Source organism: Cavia porcellus, unplaced genomic scaffold (genome assembly GCF_034190915.1).
Source record: "Cavia porcellus strain 051 isolate PalLab524CR breed Dunkin Hartley unplaced genomic scaffold, mCavPor4.1 scaffold_3, whole genome shotgun sequence".
Lineage (NCBI taxonomy): Eukaryota > Metazoa > Chordata > Mammalia > Rodentia > Caviidae > Cavia > Cavia porcellus.
This window is the reverse complement of record NW_026947486.1, coordinates 24,950,940-24,970,319: the sequence shown is the minus strand read 5'-3', so window position 1 is coordinate 24,970,319 and position 19,380 is coordinate 24,950,940. Positions and strand designations below refer to the sequence as shown.

Below are 19,380 nucleotides of genomic sequence, written 5' to 3'. Positions count from 1 at the left end.
TACATTTCTCATAGTAATTGAGTAATTCCTAGTGTTTTATACTATATACTGTGTTATTTTAATGTATAAATATTTTGCATAACAGCAAGTGCTTATTATGTTCTTAATGATTATCAGATCTTTATACATTTCTTGTCTTAATTCTTATATGCTACAGGCATCATTTTCTCAATTTTACATGCCAGCTCAATTTTGAGGTAAAGTTCAGAGAACTCCAGTAGTTACTTACTCCTGATGTTGAAGATGAGCAATATAGCCACATCTGAATTCATTCCCTGTTCACTGGTTCCTTTATGAGTTTAGCTAAAGGTTTGTCTTTTTCTTTTTCCTTTATTTTTCTTTCTTTTATTTTATTTTGTTTCCTTTTGTTTTATTTATTTTTGAGACAGGGTCTTGATGTGTAGCCCAGCAACTTTTACTAATCCTCTTGCCTCAGCCTGAGTGCTGGGATTGCAGGCATGTGCCACTACACCTAGCTGTCTTTTTCTTAGATCATTTCAAAGAACCGGTGTTAGATTAGTTGACTCTGAAGTTTTTCTTTCTCTGCCAAAGTTTTTATATTTTGCTTCCATTTGCTTTAGGTTTGTTGCCTGTTTTTATAATTCATTAAGGTGGACAATTACTAATTTGAGATTTTTTTAATTAATGTGTGGAATATTGTATTTTTATTTCTCAAGTAATTTTCTGTTTTCCCTTGTGATTTCTTTGACCTGTTAGTCATTTACTTACCATGTATTTGTGAATTTTCCAGTTTTCCCTGTGTTACAGATTTCCAATTTTTCCTATATTCATTTGAGAAGATACTTGTGTGATTTGCATGATTGAGATTTATTTTATGGCCTAACATAATATATCTTGGAAAATGCTGTATTAGGTCTTAAAAAGAATGTATATTCTGCTGTTAGGTGAATTGTTCTATTAATACCTTTGAGGTCTAAGTTGACTTAGTATTAATAAAATTTTGTTTGCTTTTTTAAAAATTGTTTATTAATGTTTACTCTGGGAGTGCTACTGAATTTTAATAGACAGAAACTTTGCTCCTATTCAGCTCCATTCTTTCTCATTCTCTACTTTTATGTTGTTGTAGTCAGAATAACTTATACCTTTAAGCTAGGCATGTTTGCATACACCTATAATCCATTAATACGGAATTTTTTATATACTTACGTAATTACCTTATTGGGTTTTCATTTCTTTGGACAGATTCTAGTTATAGTGCTTTTATTTTATCCTAAAAAGACTATTTTTAACATTTACTGTGGACAAGTTTACTTGGATTGACCTCTCTTAGCTTTTGTTTATCTGGGAATTTCTTAATTTCTCCTTCATTTTAAAGGATTGTTGTACATGCAAGATACAGAATTTTGGTTAAGATTTCTGTTGGGTTCTCTTAAGCACTGTATTCTAGCCTTTATGGTTTCTAGTGTTTTAAAAATGAGCTATTGATCTGTTTTAAACTTACTTTTATTAGTATATGTGTGTAGTACCTAATGTTTACATTAATCATAGGGAGTTGATACATGTACATAACATATCTTAATTCTTTTCCTTCCCCTCTTCTTTTTTCTCCCTCTTTTTATTTCTTGGTCCCCTCTCCTTGTTGCATAGGATATATCTATCTTCTAAAAATTTTACTCTATTTATATTTTGTGTTTCTCATATACAAGAAACACATTAACAAGAGAGCCATAATTTGTGTTACACTGCCAGGCTCCTCTGAAGTTTCAAATAATGATACTAGATTAACAGTAGTCACTGCATTGCCCTTTTAGACAATTCGTCCCCTTTCACTTTCACAAAGTGTATTGTACATTTTGTTTCCCACTAAGAAGGCAAACTACTATTCACCTAAGTGATTCTGAACCTTTTTATCCCCTGAGCATGATCTCAAGTTGTATCCATTTACCTACAAGTGCCTCAAGATTTTCTTTCTTTATAGCTGAGTAGTTTTCCATTGCATAAAAGTGCCATGGCTTTCTAACCAATCTGCAGCAGATGGGCAATCTACCCCCACTTTTTTCTGGTTCCGTGTCACATAGAGCCATTGTTTGTTCGTCTTTGACTTTGTATCCATAAACCCCCTTTCAAGGTAATGTATTTCTTATATAAAGCTATCTCCTGATCCACTCAACATGTGTTTCCTTTTATTGGTAAGTCGAGGCCATCTATATTAGTGATTATGCCCTCATCTCTGCCATGTTATTTTTCTGCCATTGGTTGTCTTCTTTTCCTCTTCATTCCATTGTCTGCTCCGTTCAGTGAGCTCCCTTTCCCACTGTTCCTGAAACCATGGTCTTTTTCCTCTTTCTCTGTCTAGAATGTCCTTCAGTGTTTTTTATAGGGTTGGTTGGTTTGGTGGTAATGAACTCCCTCAGTTCCTCTTTGTTGTGTAGGCATCTTGTTTCTTCATTAATTTTGAAAGAGAGTTTCACAAGGTATATCAGTCTGGGTTGGAAGTTATTTTCTTTCAGGACTTGAAATACTTCAAGTTCTTCTTGATTGGATGGTTTGTGTCAATAAGTCTGTCATGATTCTGTTGGGTTTTCCTTTATAGGTGATCTGTTTCTTTTCTCTGACAGCTTTTAATATTGTGTTTTTGTGTTGAATGTTCTGGGATCTTGATTGTTATACGTGTGGGTGTAGATCTACTTTGGTTATATAAAGCATATTGGCTGGAGTGCTAATAGCCTGTGTATTTCATTTGTGTTTACTCCTGCTGCTTCTTTCACATTTTTTCATCCTTATGTTATACGTTATAGTTCCTCTTGTCATCTTGTAGCCTTTGTATTGTTACTTCCTGGTTCCTTGTTATTTTTAAGAGATCTTTACTTTCACAATTGCGAGCTGCAAACCTGTCTTCAAGGTTTGACAGTCTTCAGTTTGTTTCAAGCAGTTTTGCCAGCTTTCAATGGAGCTTTTAATTTCCTGGTAATCTCTTTGAATCTCTTTCATGTATTCTAAATTTTTTTTATATTCTTCATTAAAGGTTTCCTTCATTAGTCTATGCTCCTCTATTCTATCTGTGTCTTTTAATGTGCTTAGCAATTCTTTTATTGTGTTTCTCATTTCTTCTTTTACTTTGGATCGTATTTCTGTTCTAAGTCCTTTAATAGCCTCTTGAAGTTGTTTCTTTATTTCAGTTGCTGTTGCGTCAGAAAATTCAGGTGTGCAACTCCTGATTTCTTCTATGTTTACATCTCCTGGACCAGTATTGCTTGGATTGGAGGCCAGAGACTGCCTTTTGCTTCTTCCTCTTGTCATGTTCTTTGTTCCTTCTGGACAAGTGGGTAATGGGGTACCTGGCACTTCCTCTGTTGGCTACAGTTTCTCTGAAGGGAGATTGCTTTTTCTAGCCCTTAGTGGCTAGGACCATCTGATGTTGACCATTGGATGCTCTGGTATAGGGCTGTTTGCTGCTTTTCCCAGCCTGCTGGTGGCTACTGGAGTGCAAGCTAGGGCATGGCAGGCTGCTTCCTCCCTCCACTGCTCGTTAACAGCAGGGAGCCCTCACCACTTAAGGTACCCCCAGGGCTGGTAGAGCTGGTTGAGGATAGCTTTAAGGAAACCTGGGCAAAGGCTCTTGGACTGAGTACAGGGGCAAGACTTAGTCCAAGCAGTTTCCACCAGTCTGCAATGAGCTAGGAGTGGCTAAATGAAGCCAGCCACAGTTCTGGCTCTGAGCTTATCCTGGCCAACTCCGAGATGGCACTGAGCCAGTTGGCCACTCCCGCAAAAGGACTGAGTTCCCCACACTCAGCGCCAACCAGTTCAGTTTTCTGGTCCACTACTTTCTCCTGCCATGGCATCTCCCTGCTGAGGCCTTCGGGCTTGCCAGCCACCAGCTTCACTGTGACTGTGTGTCCCCAGTTTCTAGCAGTTCTTCTTACAGTGGGTCCGGCTCTGGGAGAAATCACCTCCAGCTCCTGCCTTCTCCTGTTGAAAGTTTCCTTTTTTTATTCTCTTTGTGCGCTTCAATTCTCACTTTAGTTTCTTCCTGGGTCTAGGGAACCCACTTCTTTCCTTCTTGACTTCTCCAGAATGCTGTATTCCAGCATCTGTTCCTCTCAGAGAGGCTGTTCAATCTGCTGCTTACTGTTCCACCATCTTCCTAGACCTCTGGCTGTGTTTAAAAGTGTTAAGTTCCAACCAGCCTTATGTGCATTGACTATCCCATCAGGTGGTACAAACTGTTACACAACAGTCACGCATGTGTCACTGGTGGATCAATGCAGTATGAACGTGTTAAAGTTGTGCATCTGATTTATTTCGCTGAACATTATCTTCAGGTGCATCTGTTTTCCTACAGATGACTCACATTTATCTGTATGGCAAAGTAGTACTCCATTATGTATAAATAACACATTTTCTCTTCCCATTCACCTTTTGATGAATATATGGGCTGGTTCCATTTAATCAGCTGGTAAAATCTTGGACACATAGGCACAGGAACAGAACCTCAGTTTCACAAGAAATAGCATCAAGAAGTGGGATTATATCAAATTAAAAGTCTTTGCAAAGCAAATGAAAAAATCCGGTGATGAGACCCTAACAAAAATTTTGCAAACTACTCCTGTGAACTCAAAAAAAAAAAACCCTTCCTTGGTTGCTTTTCCTTTTCTGGGATAAAAAACCCAACAACCATAGTTAAAGGAGGAGAGGTTTGATTTGGTTCACATTTCATTGTATAGTGGCCTGGCTCCAAGGCAGTGTGGCATGGCATAGGAGAAACAGTGCATGGCAAGCATGAAATAGCAACAGCAAGCCTCCCTTTCCCTCTTTATTGCATTTTGGCTACAAGACAGTTGGTATGTGTCAATGACAGCCAGGGTGAGTGGTCTATCTTTAGAAAGTCCTTTCAGCTATACCTAGAGCCATGTTTACCCAATCAGTAGACTGCTATAGCTGTCCCCTAAGATCCAGTCACTGTCCAAAAAGTCTCACCTGGGAGTACATGGGCTTTGGGGAACATTAGAGATATAAACTACACCACCTCCCAAATTAATAGACCTAATCCAAAAGTGGCATCTCAATAGACTCTTCCCAGAAATACAGAAAGCCAGCCATTGATTTTATTGAGGATCCCTTGTACTTGACTGTTTCATTCCCCTTGATGCTTTCAAGATTCTCATTGTAGTCTGTGACAGTTTCATTTTCATGTGCCTTGGTATCCACTTTCTAGGTTTTATCTTCTTGGTGTTTATTAAGCTTTTTGAACTTGTATATTTTTGTAAAAATGGGGTTTTTCAGCCATCATTTCTGTAAATAATTTCAATACCTCTGTTGTCTGTGCTCAGCCTCTTAGAATCCTTTATTATGCACTTGATGACATACTGATGACTCTTCCATTTTTCTTTTATCTTCAAATTTCAGTTGACCTACTTTTACATTCCCTAGTTTTCTTACACCTGTTTACAACTGCTGTTGATCTCGAGAGTTTTTGCATTCTGTTATTAAACATTTGAGTTGCAAAATTTCTTTTAATTTCCTGTTTTATAAATTCTCTCACTATTGACAATACTTATTTGTTGAAACATCACATAAATTTTCTTTGAATTTTTTTTTTTTGACAATCCCTTTGCTGGCTCTGAGTATATACCCACCTCTAGAGGTAGGCAGGTTCCAGGTCAAAGGTATAAGTTTATTGAGCTCCCAGTCCTTTGAATTTTTGTACATGATTGCTTCTGAATTTCCTCTTGAACAGTTTTTATTGGTTTCTTTTCCGATTTGTTGGCCTTAGTTTTTGCATGCCTTGTAATTTTTTCATCGCTGAAAATGAAGTGTGTTTCAGTTTGAATGCTAATATGAGTCACATTTAGAAATCTGAATTCTGACCCCTGCCCATGATTTGTTGCTGCTGCTTTTTGGAATTGTGAAACACAGATATTCCTTGATTACAGTAGGGTTATTTCTCAATTAAAACATCATAAGACCAGTTACTCCTTTTTTACATGGTGTTTGTGCCAATAAACCCATCACATATTTGAGAGCACAGGCATCTATCCCCAAAATAGCAGGATATACAATGGTAACTATCTTTAATTTCCTTTTAACTTAACCTGAAGTGCCCTGTATTACTTACACTGTCTTACTATGACTGATCTTATTTGAATGTGGTTTATTAGATCACTATTTTGTCTTGACTGATTTTATTCGAATTTGGTATGCTTGATATAGTATCAAGTCTGAGTAGAGGTAATTACTCTGAAGATGACAAGATGCAATGAGATACCCATTCCCATTTGATCATTAACTGCTTTCGAAGTCCTATAATGTCTCCAGTGTTTTGTTTTTATTAATACTGCTATGTAGTGCTATGTTCAATTATATTATGCCTGATGATATAGACAATTATATTGAAAATAACAAGACATCATAGTAACTACTGTAGATCATCTCGTATTGTAGTTTTATATGTCTTTCATTTCATGTTTTACTAGTAATTTGTTGCCTTTTTTGATTTCTTTTTCCCTATAATACAGAAAGGATAAGTATGTATGTAGAGATTCATGTATGTGTAGAACTTCTAAACAGTTTACGAGAATACATTATGTAATACACGATGTAATGAACAGATATCCTGAAGAAAAAGAGACACTAAGATACCCAGTGCTAATTCCGTAGCGTCATGATATAAAGTGTAACAATACTATTATTCTCTGTCCAGAGTGATATTAGTCTGTTTTCTTTAATTATAACATATGTAAAGATTTGAACAGCTTTTTTGAAGAGAACAAGAGACACTGTGGTAGACATTTTCGACTTCTCTATTGTTTGGTCTTGAAGACCTAAAATGCCTTCATCATCCTGTTTTGATCACTTTAGTACTATTTTGTTCAGTATGAATTCACTCTGTGTGAAGATATGGACAACTATTTGGAAGAAAATGAGACAATATTGATAGACAGTGAAGATCTCCCATAGTCTTGCTTTGAAATCTGTTTCTTAAATTATTTTTTTATGATTTGTTTTGTTCATTTTGTTATGTTTAATTTTACCCTCTTTAAAATAAAAAATAAACCCATCACGTAGAATATCATTTGAACCGTCAAATACCATATGTAAGTTAATGAATTGTGACCCCTCAACTCTGTTACAATCTTTTCTAAGAATGTGCTGACCTTGAGCATGCACGTGATGTTTTAGGTTTCCAGGAATATATTAAATTTTCAAAGCCTTTGTTTTTCAAAACATTTCACGTTCAGGCTTTTCTTTCCAGCAATTCTTGTTTGTCTTTAGTTTTATGAAACTGTCTCTTATAAGTTGCCTTAGGGTAGAGACAAGTGCATTTGCTTTTAAATGTTTTCAGTAAGTAGCTGCCCTCCCCCAAGCCCTGAGAAAATTCCACATTAAGTGAAATTGTGAAAGGCCTTTAGGAGGCCACCAGAACAATTAAAGCAAACAATCTTAATTATTTCAGGGTAAGGTTCATTATGTTCACTCCAGGACTATGGACTGCTTCAGCCACTATTGAGCTGGGGCATATGGGATTGGGTCAGGTAAGTTACATATCACAGAGCTCTCAGTTGAGCTTCATTTTTATTTGTTTTCCTCATTTTCCTCAAACATTTTTCTGATTGCTGGAAACTTTAAAAGTTTTAAGTTTTTGGAGTTCTGATACAATGGATTCTGATATTTTTCTGCCCGTGTATTCACTGCTGTTGTGATGGGATAAGCTTTTAAATTCTCTAATACTCCATTTTCACTGGCATCACTCCCAATAAATAATCCATTGTGAACCAGCTGCCAGTGGGGACCATACCTGATTCCAGAGATCCTTTGTCACCAGGGTTCCCAGTATAGAAGTAAGCTGTCATGCTAAGGTATCCACTATGTGCAAAAAAATATGACTGCTATGCTTGAAGGAAGAATTATGTGCCATCCTTTGGAGAGTTAATAAAATATTTTTTTCCACTTCCAGTATGATACTTGACAAAGGCTATCACCAGTTTGAGAAAGCATGTTTCTTAAAGGATAGTCTATTTATGTTTGATTTTTTTTGTTTTGTTTTGTTTTCATACTTAGAAGAAGTATTCTGTAATGGAAAACTTTTAGATTGGCAGTTTAAGTGATTTACACTGTCTTTTAAAGACTTCATTGAGGGTAATGATATAATAACTAAATCTTACAAGAGAATATTTAGATATGGAGAGACAGCACCGTTTGAGGCCCTGGTAGTAGCCCAGATCCAAGGTGATTTGGATCCATACTGCATTCATAGTAATAAATCAAAGGCATGATTTAAGTGGCATTTGTATTTAAACCTTGCCAGGCATGAGTTACTTACAGAATGAAAGGAAAAATGAAAGCAATAATTCTTTGACTCATAATTTAGAGCTAGGAAAATCAGCAAATATTTAAATGTAAAAATACAGTAATGCTAAAATGGTTCATGATTTCAAAGGTTATTGATGATGCTGGCTAGTTGATAAGATTATATGGGTAGAATTTTAGAATTAGAAGACTATTAGTTGAGCCTTCTTCCCATTACTTCAGGAGCTTGTTGATGAGTTTTTATACTCTGGTAGCAAACTACAGTAGTACAGAATTTTCTGCTTTATACCTTGCCTCCATAAAAAGAACTGAAGACCATGCAATTCTACCCTGATGAAAAGTGATAGCAGGCATAGTGTCAGCCATGACTGACCTGCGTTGATCTTATTGAAGAAAATAAATTTCAGACATACCATCTTGCCTTCACACTGAGCTGTAGCACCACTTTATTCATTTATGCATTCATTCAAATTTTCAGACAAAGTATCACTTTGTTCCCCAGGTGGGAATCAAACAGCAATCCTTTTGCCTCAGCCTCTTATTATGCTTGAATTACAGGCATGTGCCTCCACCTCCAGGCTTAATGTCTTAACATTATGCTCCAGGTTGCTATATACTGTTACATATTTTGTATACATAAATATATAAAACTGTGAGCACTGCCTTAATACTGTCCTTTTTCTTTTCCAAGAGCTGGGGTGGAAAGGAGAATGGATTTGGACTTGCAGAATGTTGCAGAGACTTGCATATGGTGGTAAGTAACTCTTGGGGTTATATGGCTATCTTTGCCTGAACAGTGGTCTCTAAGTCTTATTTTATAGTGTGTATATAGTATATAAAGTTGTTAATTGACATTTTTTCTGAGGAGACTGAGATCAACTGAAACAGCAGATCTTGGGAAGCAGTCTTTTGGCACATGGGCTGTCAGTGCTCTGATAATGCAGATTCTCAGAAACAACAATATATGTTCATATTCAGTTCTTGAGTAGGGAGATAATGCTTCCATTGTGAACACGGGATCTACTGAGCATGATTTAGGAATGGCTGCTTGAAAGCAGGTCTTCTGTTAGGATTGTTGAGAACTTTAAAACTATTGTACGTTTTTTTCATGTTTGCCCCCTTATCTTTCCCCATGGTCAGGTCATGAATTCAGGTTATACTCCCCTTTGTGGTAAATTGCTATGGACCTACAGACCACAACTGGACTTTTTATAATTCTGCAGCCAGAAGAATTACTCTTATTTGTGATCACAGAAGTCTGTATATCAGATCAAGTTCCTTTCCCATTTTAGCTGCTGTACTTTCTTTGGTGTTTTTTTGTTTTTGTACTAGAGATCAAACTCAGGACCTCGCATTGCCAGTCAGGCGCTTATGCCACTGAGCTAAATCCCCAGACCTCCTTTCTTTGGTATTTTATGAATGAGTCTTGGTAACATGGGAGGTAATGTTGTCCTTTTGAGAGCTGAGTTTTTAACTTAAAATTCAGTGGATTAGGTCTGAACCTCCTTAAGAGTATCAATAATATGCTTTGCACCTTGGGCACAGCATTAATATTAGACTAAACTGGAAGGGACTTGACTGATGTCTATTACCTGTTTGAGTCATAGCCTGTGTTTAGAAATCATACATCCTTGGCTGAGAATGTAGCTCAGTTGAGTTAGGGCTTGCCTAGCAAGGTTGGCGCCCTGGATTTGATTCCCAGCCCTGGAAAGGAAGAAATTAAGTCATATATCCTTTATTTACTGAAATTTGCCTTGTGAAATTTTGAAAAACATATTTGTACTTTTAAAAGAAATTAAATATATACATATTACCAAAAGAGCATAAGGGGGTATACATTAATATTTAAGTAGTTTCTTTGAAGAAGATAGTGTTGTGATCTTAATTTTGTATGTCCCACTGTTTTCTAGTGTTAAATAGGCTATATTGTCAGGGTCTCATATATATTGGCTTGTTACGTACCTGCACAGAAAAACATATCATGAGACATTGTATAAAATGATATAGAAGAAAGTATTAACTAACTTGTACTTCAAAATATTTTGAAAGGCTGATGATAGACACTTAAGATTTCCATAAAAATTTGATTCTTCAGCTAGTACCTAGACTGTGGTATTTGTTCTCCATCCTTTATTAGATTCCTAGTCATTCTTCTTCCTGCCCTTCAGAATAGCTACAGTCAAAATTAGTGTTGAAAGACTATCTGATAACTTAAAAATAAAAAGGTGGAAACTTTTGTTTCTATCCTGATTCTGTTTTGAACAAGTCTCATTTCATGTGAGTCCCACTTTAAGACAAGGAATTAAAGTCCTGGTAAGTTCTGAATACATTGCTCATTCTACTGCAGCAGTTCTTTTGCCATACTGGCCAGGACTTTGAGAGAACAGTGGAGAGATGTCTGCCTTGTCTACAATTACTTGGAGCTCAGTGTCTTTTTCTTTAATATTCTTTATACACAGAAATACCCACCCAGTGCAACTACACTACATTTTGAATTCTATGCAGATCCTGGGGCTGAGGTCAAAATTGAGAAAAGGGTAAGTCTTATTAAATAAAGTCTTTATTCTACTGTAATTGTGATTGATTTTTATAGAACCTCCTCAGTTTTAAACAAGGCCATGTTTTCAGTTACAAAACTGCCCTCCAACACTTTACCTACCAGCTTTTCTGGCATAATTACTACTGCATGCTGTCCTCTGATAGGATTGGATTTAACTTATGTTAAGTCCTGCCAAAAAGAAGCTTCCCTTTATGGGACGTTGCTTTTTTTCTTCAGTCTCATTTTAGAGTTCTAACATAGAATATAATAGTCTTGGATAGTGATGATTCATGTTTCTTAATCCAGTCTGCAAAAGTCCTATAATAATGTTTCATATAGGATCCTACTTAAATATTTGGTTATTGTGAATTTCTTGAGGAAGTACTAACATTTATTTTTGTTTAAGAATAGCCTAATGAATAAAATCCTTATTCTTTTACTTACCATATTAACCACTTAGCAATCCAATTATTTACCTATAGAATGTCCAAAAATAGTAATAATTCATTAGTATTTATGAGATAATAGCAACTCTTGTCAATTTCTTAGTATAAGAAACAACTGGTGGAAATGACACTTGCCAGAGTGCTGCACAAACAAGACTGCTAAGTGGTTTAAAATAATCTTTCTAGATTAACACTTGTTTAATTATTCTAGATTAGTGTTCATATACACATATTCAGAGAGAGACCATTTTCATGATGTCAGCATGCTATTATGAGTGATGCTATGGGATAAATCATTAGGGGTTTAAAAAGGAAAACAGAAATATGAAAGGTTCCTGACTGCATGCGACAGTTAATGATACAAGTTTCCAAAATGCTTTTTGGCCTCTAAGTTAAATAGGTATTTTAGAGGACTCTAAAGTCACCTTGATTTTTTTAAAGAGCATTCAGTTTTGAACCCAGGATGAGATATTTGTTTTCAGGCAGCTCTTATGGCCTATGGCAGGGGAATCTAGGGTGTTCCATGACTTCTGACAGCTCTTATCTTTTTCAGACAACTAGTAATACACTACATTATATTCATATAGAACAACTTGACAAGGTAAGAGGGATCTTTTGACACTTGATAGTTTCTTAATGTTTGGTTGATATTTTGTTGCTAAATGTATTTTTTTCCTAACGTAGATTTCAGAAAGCCCTTCTGAAATCATGGAATCTCTTACCAAAATGTACAACATTCCTAAGGATAAGCAGGTATGATGTGTCTGAAAAATATTTTAATTATTTGTCTCTTTACAGCTTGTTTTTGTTGTTGTTGTTTTTATTTTTTTCATTTCTTGGTTTGGGGGGATTTGCCTGATTTTTGGTTGTTTTGTTTTTTTTGAGACAGGGTCCTGCTATGTAGTTCGAGCTGGCTTTGAACTCAGTATATAACCAGGCTGACCTGAAACCCGCAGCAGTGTTCTTTCCCCAGCCTCAAATTGCTGGGATTTGGGGCTTATACCCACAGGCCTGGCAGCTTTTTGTTTTCTTAATGATGTGTACATAGTTATCTAGGGATCTCTAACATTTTCTTTGTTTCCTGTGTTCTTAGCAAATAGTGTAATGTTATACAAATAGTTTAATGATATTTGCTGGAGAGGGAGACTACATAACAGAAATCATTTCAGCTTTAGAGTCACACAATGGGCAAATTAGCCTCTCTGAGCCTTTAATATCTTCCTTTTTAGAAGGGCAACACTGAATAATCTGTGTCCTTCTGAGAGTGTGAAGAAAACGTAAACTGCTGGTGGATTATGGTATATAATGAGCAGTACTTTTTTCAGTAATTTGGGTATTCAGGAGAAAACATTTTTTTCTGATCTTTTTGGCATTCATCAGATTTAACATAGATATGATAGATTTAACAGGCAATTGTTGATAGATACAAAGAGCTAATCTTTGTCTATCAGTTATAGTGATAGTTTTTGGCTTACTTTTGAATATTAAACTTGCAGGTGTCCCTCTTTTGTAATTTTCATTTTGTCAGCTAATCTCAGAGAGAAACTACTGGGTTTCGTACCTTTGCAAATAGTAACAGTAAACCATTTTAGCATGAAGCCCTAAAGGTAAGTACTGGCTCCAGGAAAAAATATTCTTTTACCAAATAAAGATTTCCTAATAAAGATCTTGTCTTTGTACAGATGCTGTTATTTACACACATACGACTGGCCCATGGCTTTTCTAATCACAGGAAACGATTGCAAGCTGTTCAGGCCAGACTGCATGCAATATCTATATTAGGTAAGAAAAGAACACTATAATTAACAAATCATAATTAGGCATAAAGAAATTATTTTCCTTTGAATTTCACCCATCTTTGTTGCTATGAAGCTTATTAGTTACCAAGGTGGTAACTTAAAATTGTGAAATTGCCAGCATTCCCAGTTTTCACTATTTATTAGTTGTTCATTATTTTCGAGCAAATAACTGTTATACCAGTAAAATTATATGATCCTGATTGCCATGTCATATGAGGTTAGTCACAGCTTTTGTTTTTTAATGATGTGCACACAGTCATTTTCCAGTGATTCTTACCCTTTCTTTTGCTATGTTGTCTTCTCTCTCTCCCATCTTTCAGGAGTATACATTTTTTAAAGTCTGAAGTAGTCAATATTGCACACTTAAGTTCCACTGGGTAGAGAGTGAAAAGCACAGAGTTTGGGATCAGTCCTGGGCTCTCACTCTGATACTATAGATTACATATTAACCACATGTTTATCACCTTAATTTCAGTTTCCTTATTTTATGTTGGGACAAAATTTATAGTGATCTAAGAGTTAAAAGAAAACCTATATAGCAGGCTAACACAGACCAGGCACATGGAAGGTATAGAATGGTAAGCTGCTACTGTTACTACCTACCTTAAGATATGTTCTTATTTATTCATTTGTTTTTAATGTGTGTGCATGGTACCAGGGGTTGAACCCAGGGCCTCCACACTGAGCTATATCCTCAGCCCTCTTTTTTATTTTTTTCTTTTGAGACAAAGTCTCACTAAATGCCAAGGCTGTGCTCAAGCTTGTGATCCTCATGCCTCAAAGTTCCAGAGTGCTGGTGTTACAGGCATGCGCAACCATACTTACTTTGTATGCTCATTTCAAGCTATATATTCCTTGATATTTTATTCCTTCTGTCTTATTTGTACTCATGTCTAGCATAAGTCTTGGCATGTTAGTAGTTATTTATAAATGTTTGTTGAAAATATAAATTAATATGCTCAAATCCCATTTGTATTACCTCAATATGGAAATAATTAAAAGTTGATTATTTGCTTTCTAGCTGAGCATGGCAGTACATGCCTATAAACACAGCACTTTAGGAAGCTGGGGCAAGAGGATCGCAAGTTCATTCCTAGCCTGGGCAACTTAGTGACTTAGAACCTGTCTCAAAATAAAAGGGGGACTGGGTATGTAACTTGATGGAAAGACCCTGGGTTCAATCTTTAGTACTTCCCCCCCAAAGGGTTATTTACATTCTTAAATTTTATTACAAGTAAAGCGATTACACTCAAGTTCCTCCTTAATCTGAGAAGTCCATAATTCTTTTTAGAGTGTATTTATAGTGAATGTGTATGTCCAAGGCAAAATTATATCAAATAGTGGAGCTACCAGAAAATTAAGTCTTCCTTCTCTTTTCATACTTTTATCCTCTAAAATTCTTGAGCAAGACTAGTGATATTTTGATAGTATTATCTGAATTGGGTTGGTATTTAAAGTTTATTACTATATTTGATTAGGTCATTTAAAATTTAGTGATTCTGTCCTCCCATGCTGCTTGAAAGGGAATTCTTTTCTAGATCCTTTAGATTAAGTTTCTCTAGGCAGTGGCTTACCCATGACCTTACCTAAATTGTTTGTTTCTTTTCTAGTATATTCCAATGCCTTGCAGGAATCCGCAAACAGTATCTTGTATAATGGCTTAATAGAGGAGTTGGTAGATGTCCTTCAGATAACAGATAAGCAACTTATGGTAAGTATTAATAATTTTCCCCAAATACCTTGCTGATAACCTATGTACCCTTTTGCTTTTCCCGTGGTGTTTGAACTATAAAATAGAAACTTGGCTCTTTTGTTTTACTTTGGCATTAAGCCTCAAAATGGTGCAGTATTTTTAGTGTCACTCTTAACAGACCTCCATCTCCCCTAGCAGTAACAGCAAAATAAATTTTGTTCTAGGGATATTAGCACCTTGATTCAGCTATCTTATGTGTTTTACTCGACACATTTTGTGTTTACCTTATCCTCACAGGAGATAAAAGCTGCTTCTTTAAGAACATTAACATCAATTGTCCATTTGGAGAGAACCCCCAAACTTAGCAGTATTATTGACTGTACTGGAACTGCCTCCTACCATGGATTTTTGCCTGTACTTGTACGGAACTGTATCCAGGCCATGATTGGTAAGTATTAATGGTGATTATCTCAGGCAGAAAAAGGATCCTGCCTGTTGTTGCTGCTGTTGTTATTGTTATTGTATTAATAGTGATTATCCCAGGCAGAACAGAGATCCTGCCTTTTATTGTTTTGGGGTTTGCTTTGTCTTTTAACATCCTTCCAGTTTATCATCAACTTCTGAGTTTACTTACTTCCTGTTCCAATTTCTGTCATAGATCCTTCCATGGATCCATATCCTCACCAGTTTGCCACTGCTCTCTTCTCTTTTTTATACCATTTGGCCAGCTATGATGCTGGTGGTGAAGCCTTGGTCTCCTGCGGAATGATGGAAGCCTTACTGAAGGTGCTCTACTGGGTTTTTATTTTAAATATAGATTTATGGGGAAGAGAAAATACATAATTGCAAGCTTGAAATGTTACGCAGTGACTATAGATAAAATAAGAACTGTTAGTTACATTTATATTTTTCTACTTTGTCACCAGTATTGATTTGTTACAGTCCGGTACAATATGATAGTCAGTAGGCTCTATGTATTTCTCAAGCTATATCTATATGTTAGCATGATGTAAGATATGAACATCCCTTGGAGAAAGTGAGTCCTTGAAATCCTAGCCCTATCACTAGCAAACCACAATATATTCAGATACTTTTACCCTCCTATATTGTGTTGACTTTTTGTATTCCAAACTGTGTTTACAAAGCAACAGTTTTTAAAGCTTTCTCTCTCAGTTAATTGTTTTTGCCTCACTTTCTGTCCTTGATAGGTCATAAAGTTTCTTGGTGATGAACAGGACCAGATAACTTTTGTCACCAGAGCAGTCCGAGTGGTTGACCTCATCACCAACCTGGACATGGCAGCTTTTCAGTCCCATAGTGGACTTTCTATCTTCATTTATAGACTTGAGGTATTGTTATTAAAGGAGCACTTTGAGTAGGGATTTCCATTTTGTTTTGTTTTGGCAGTACTGGGAATTGAACTCTGGACTTTAATACTAAGGTACATTCTCAACCCTGTAATGTTTTGAGAAAAGGTCTGTCTTAAGCACTAAATTACCCAAGCTGGTCTTAAACTTGGAATTACCCTCCCTCAGTCTTCCAAAGTAACTGGATTACAAGGTATGCATCACCATGCCCAATTACTTGCACACATTTTTATACTCATACTGACTGAGAGCTGAACTTGGGAACTGTTGTAATAACTCTTCTTTTTCTAAAAACAATTTTGCAATCTACCTAGTGTTCTTGTATTATAGTTGTTCTAATCCCTTAAATACATCGAGAATTTTCTTACCATTTTTATCTTGATCATAGCATGAAGTAGATTTGTGCAGGAAAGAATGCCCATTTGTGATCAAGCCAAAGATCCAGAGACCCAGTACCACTCAAGAAGGAGAAGACATGGAAACTGACATGGAGGGTAATTAACAGTGATTTTGTCAGTGTTTATGGGCTTAGGATTTTCCTGTTATCACTCCCTAACCTTAATTCTTCCTCATTAATTACTATGTACACAACTAACTTGAAAATGAACTTTCTGCAATCAGGATTTTTTGTGCATAAATGATTTCAAAAGTTGTTTCTCACAAGGAGAATCAGAAAAGAAATATACAAGTTCTTAGGTCTACAACTGGGAAATAAAACAGATGATAAACTGGCAGTAGATCCTATAGTCACTGATGTTAATCTGTTTTATTTCATCACTTAATAATTCCTGTTTCCTTCATTGTTCTATCATTTCAACCAAAAATATAAGCTGTGGTATTAAAGTCTTTTTACTTATACATTGCCTCGTAAATTATATGTTTAATATGTGGTGGTTACAGACATGGAGGATGTACCCGAAAACAGAATTTTCTAAAACTTTATCTGGCTATTTTGAGAAGGGAGAAGAAAGGTGAAAATGTTATTAGGTAGTGAATAACTTATAAATTATAAAATAAAAAAAGGCTAGATATTTTTAGTAAGTGCATCTTTTAAATGCCCCAATCTTTGCCTAATTCATAGGTCATAAGAGTCCCAAAAAGAGAACCTATTCCCAAAACAGATTTCTTAAAATTAATTTTTTCTAAGTGACCCTACAGTGTTACTATACATATTATCATGCTTATAATAAAGATTACTAAAGTCATTTTTATCTTGACAATAAATATTAACAGGTGGTTATTACATTTTTTATCTGACTTTTCTTTGTCGATATTTATCTGTGCATATTGTTGTCCCTAGGTACCCCTGTGCCCAGTTTATTTATAGTCTGTTGTAAATAAGCTAGTGTTACAGTTCACAAGTGAGATTACAAAACCATTGAGTAAAATGTGATACTTTTATCAAAATTTAATAAACTCAAGGATAAAAATCCTTGCTAAAGATTCAGACCCCATTTAAGATGCTTTATTCTGTAAGTTTGCACTGGAGACCAGGAAATCTGTAAGCATTCACACGTCATTCCGGTGTACTCTAGTTTTGACATTCAATGAAAAGTAGGTTATACAGCCCTGAAATTGGCATTTCAGTTATACAAAGGAACATGCATGTGTATTTGTTTCTGTATAAAAGAAAATCTGAAGAAATTATTTCAGATTGCAAACTGTGGCTTATCAGTAATGGATCTTTTACTATGTTCTATATATTGTAACAAATGGTTATCTTTTCATTAATCTATTCAGGTGTACAAAATAGAATTCATGCTAATGTTCTACCCCCAATATGAATACTAGTTAGGTGTGATTCTTTCCAGATTTTCTTATGTTCTTTCCATGTTCATATACATAAATCTGTAGTTTGAAGATTACATCATAAATATACTGTTTGGCTTGCGTTATTCATTCAAACTGTTAAAGTCATCCTTCCATGGCAGTATGTTATATACTCAGTGCTTATGTTTTCAAGACTTTTATTATTTTCCTTTTAAAAAGTTCAACTTTCTATCTGCTACTGACCATTATGTGAGATTGCATATGGTACTTGGCACTACCACTCATCTGATGAGTGAGCAATACTGGAAAAAATTGAGTTATTTACAGGATAATTTTCAATTTGTCTATCTTGGGAACTGAATGAGGTTAAAATACATCTTTCTATTTATGTGATAAAGTTACATTTTCATTTTTGAGTTCAGTGTTCTTGTCCTTTATATATAAGCTGGTCTTGAACTCACTATGTAACTTAGGCTGACCTCATATTCACAGTGGTCCTCCTGCCTCAGCTTTCTGAGTACTGAGATCACAAGTTTGTGCCACCACACCCAGCTTATTTTAATATTTTGTTACTCATGACACCTCAGTGGAAGAAATTTTCTCAGATCTTTTTATTGGACCCCTTTTTTTCTAATTTCTTTATCGTACCTTGTACTTCAGTTGCAGATGTGACTATGGAAAGCAGTCCAGGCTCATCTATGTCTGTGGAGCACCGGCTGGATGTTGAATTAAGGGCATCAAGTTCCAACAGCAGCACTAGCATCTCTGGCCCTGGACCTGGCCCTGGACCTGGCCCTGGACCTGGCCCCGGACCTGGCCCTGGACCTGGACCTGGCCCTGGACCTGGGCCTGGGCCTGGGCCTGGACCTGGACCTGGGCCTGGTCCTGGTCCTCGTCCTGGTGCGTAGACAATATAGATACTGTGTTTCAGTAACTGATTTATTAAAGTGGTGAAGAAAAGCTTTAGGAAGAGCTTAAGTGATCCATTTGTTGAGTTTCACTTTCTAGGACTATACATGTTATGTCACCTTTCTTGTGTTCCATTGTTTTATATTACTATGTGTTGTTTAGCATTTTATAGTTTTCTAACATTTCATATATTCAAAATGTTCCACATTGGAAGGCAGATTATTCAAAATAGGTTATTCAGAGAGTTTGAATCTTTATTTTGTAATTTTTTTAACTTTGAACTTCTAATTTTAGTAATGATGTTACGCCCTCTTTGGTGATTTATTTTTCCAACAATCTCATTTTAAAAATCGGCTAGGTTTGTGATAGTTGGTATAGGTCTCAACACTTTTATGTGCCTGTTCATTGTGGTTTCATGGTAAACTCAGCATAATTATCTTTACTTTCTCCTTTGCCAGGAGTTCAGTGCATTCCACAACGAGCAGCACTTCTCAAATCCATGTTGAATTTCCTCAAGAAGGCCATTCAAGATCCTGCTTTCTCAGATGGCATACGACATGGTATTTTCTTTTTTGGCAAGATATTT

At 35.9% G+C, this 19,380-nt stretch overlaps 1 protein-coding gene across 13 annotated transcripts in view; it reads left to right on the top strand.

Moving 5' to 3' along the window:
• The window catches only part of Huwe1 (HECT, UBA and WWE domain containing E3 ubiquitin protein ligase 1), a 142,849-nt gene that overhangs the window by 44,771 nt on the left and 78,698 nt on the right, over positions 1-19,380 (top strand). For 11 of the 13 annotated variants that reach the window (XM_063245925.1, XM_063245922.1, XM_063245923.1 and 8 more), the window contains 12 exons: positions 8,963-9,025; positions 10,731-10,808; positions 11,810-11,857; positions 11,941-12,009; positions 12,939-13,038; positions 14,666-14,766; positions 15,046-15,196; positions 15,407-15,534; positions 15,957-16,097; positions 16,504-16,609; positions 18,546-18,785; positions 19,253-19,354. In XM_063245925.1, the coding sequence (XP_063101995.1) occupies positions 8,963-9,025; positions 10,731-10,808; positions 11,810-11,857; positions 11,941-12,009; positions 12,939-13,038; positions 14,666-14,766; positions 15,046-15,196; positions 15,407-15,534; positions 15,957-16,097; positions 16,504-16,609; positions 18,546-18,785; positions 19,253-19,354 (1,327 nt within the window). The remainder of the gene's footprint in view (positions 1-8,962; positions 9,026-10,730; positions 10,809-11,809; positions 11,858-11,940; positions 12,010-12,938; positions 13,039-14,665; positions 14,767-15,045; positions 15,197-15,406; positions 15,535-15,956; positions 16,098-16,503; positions 16,610-18,545; positions 18,786-19,252; positions 19,355-19,380) is intronic. The other 2 variants (XM_063245933.1, XM_063245931.1) reach the window with 1 other exon arrangement.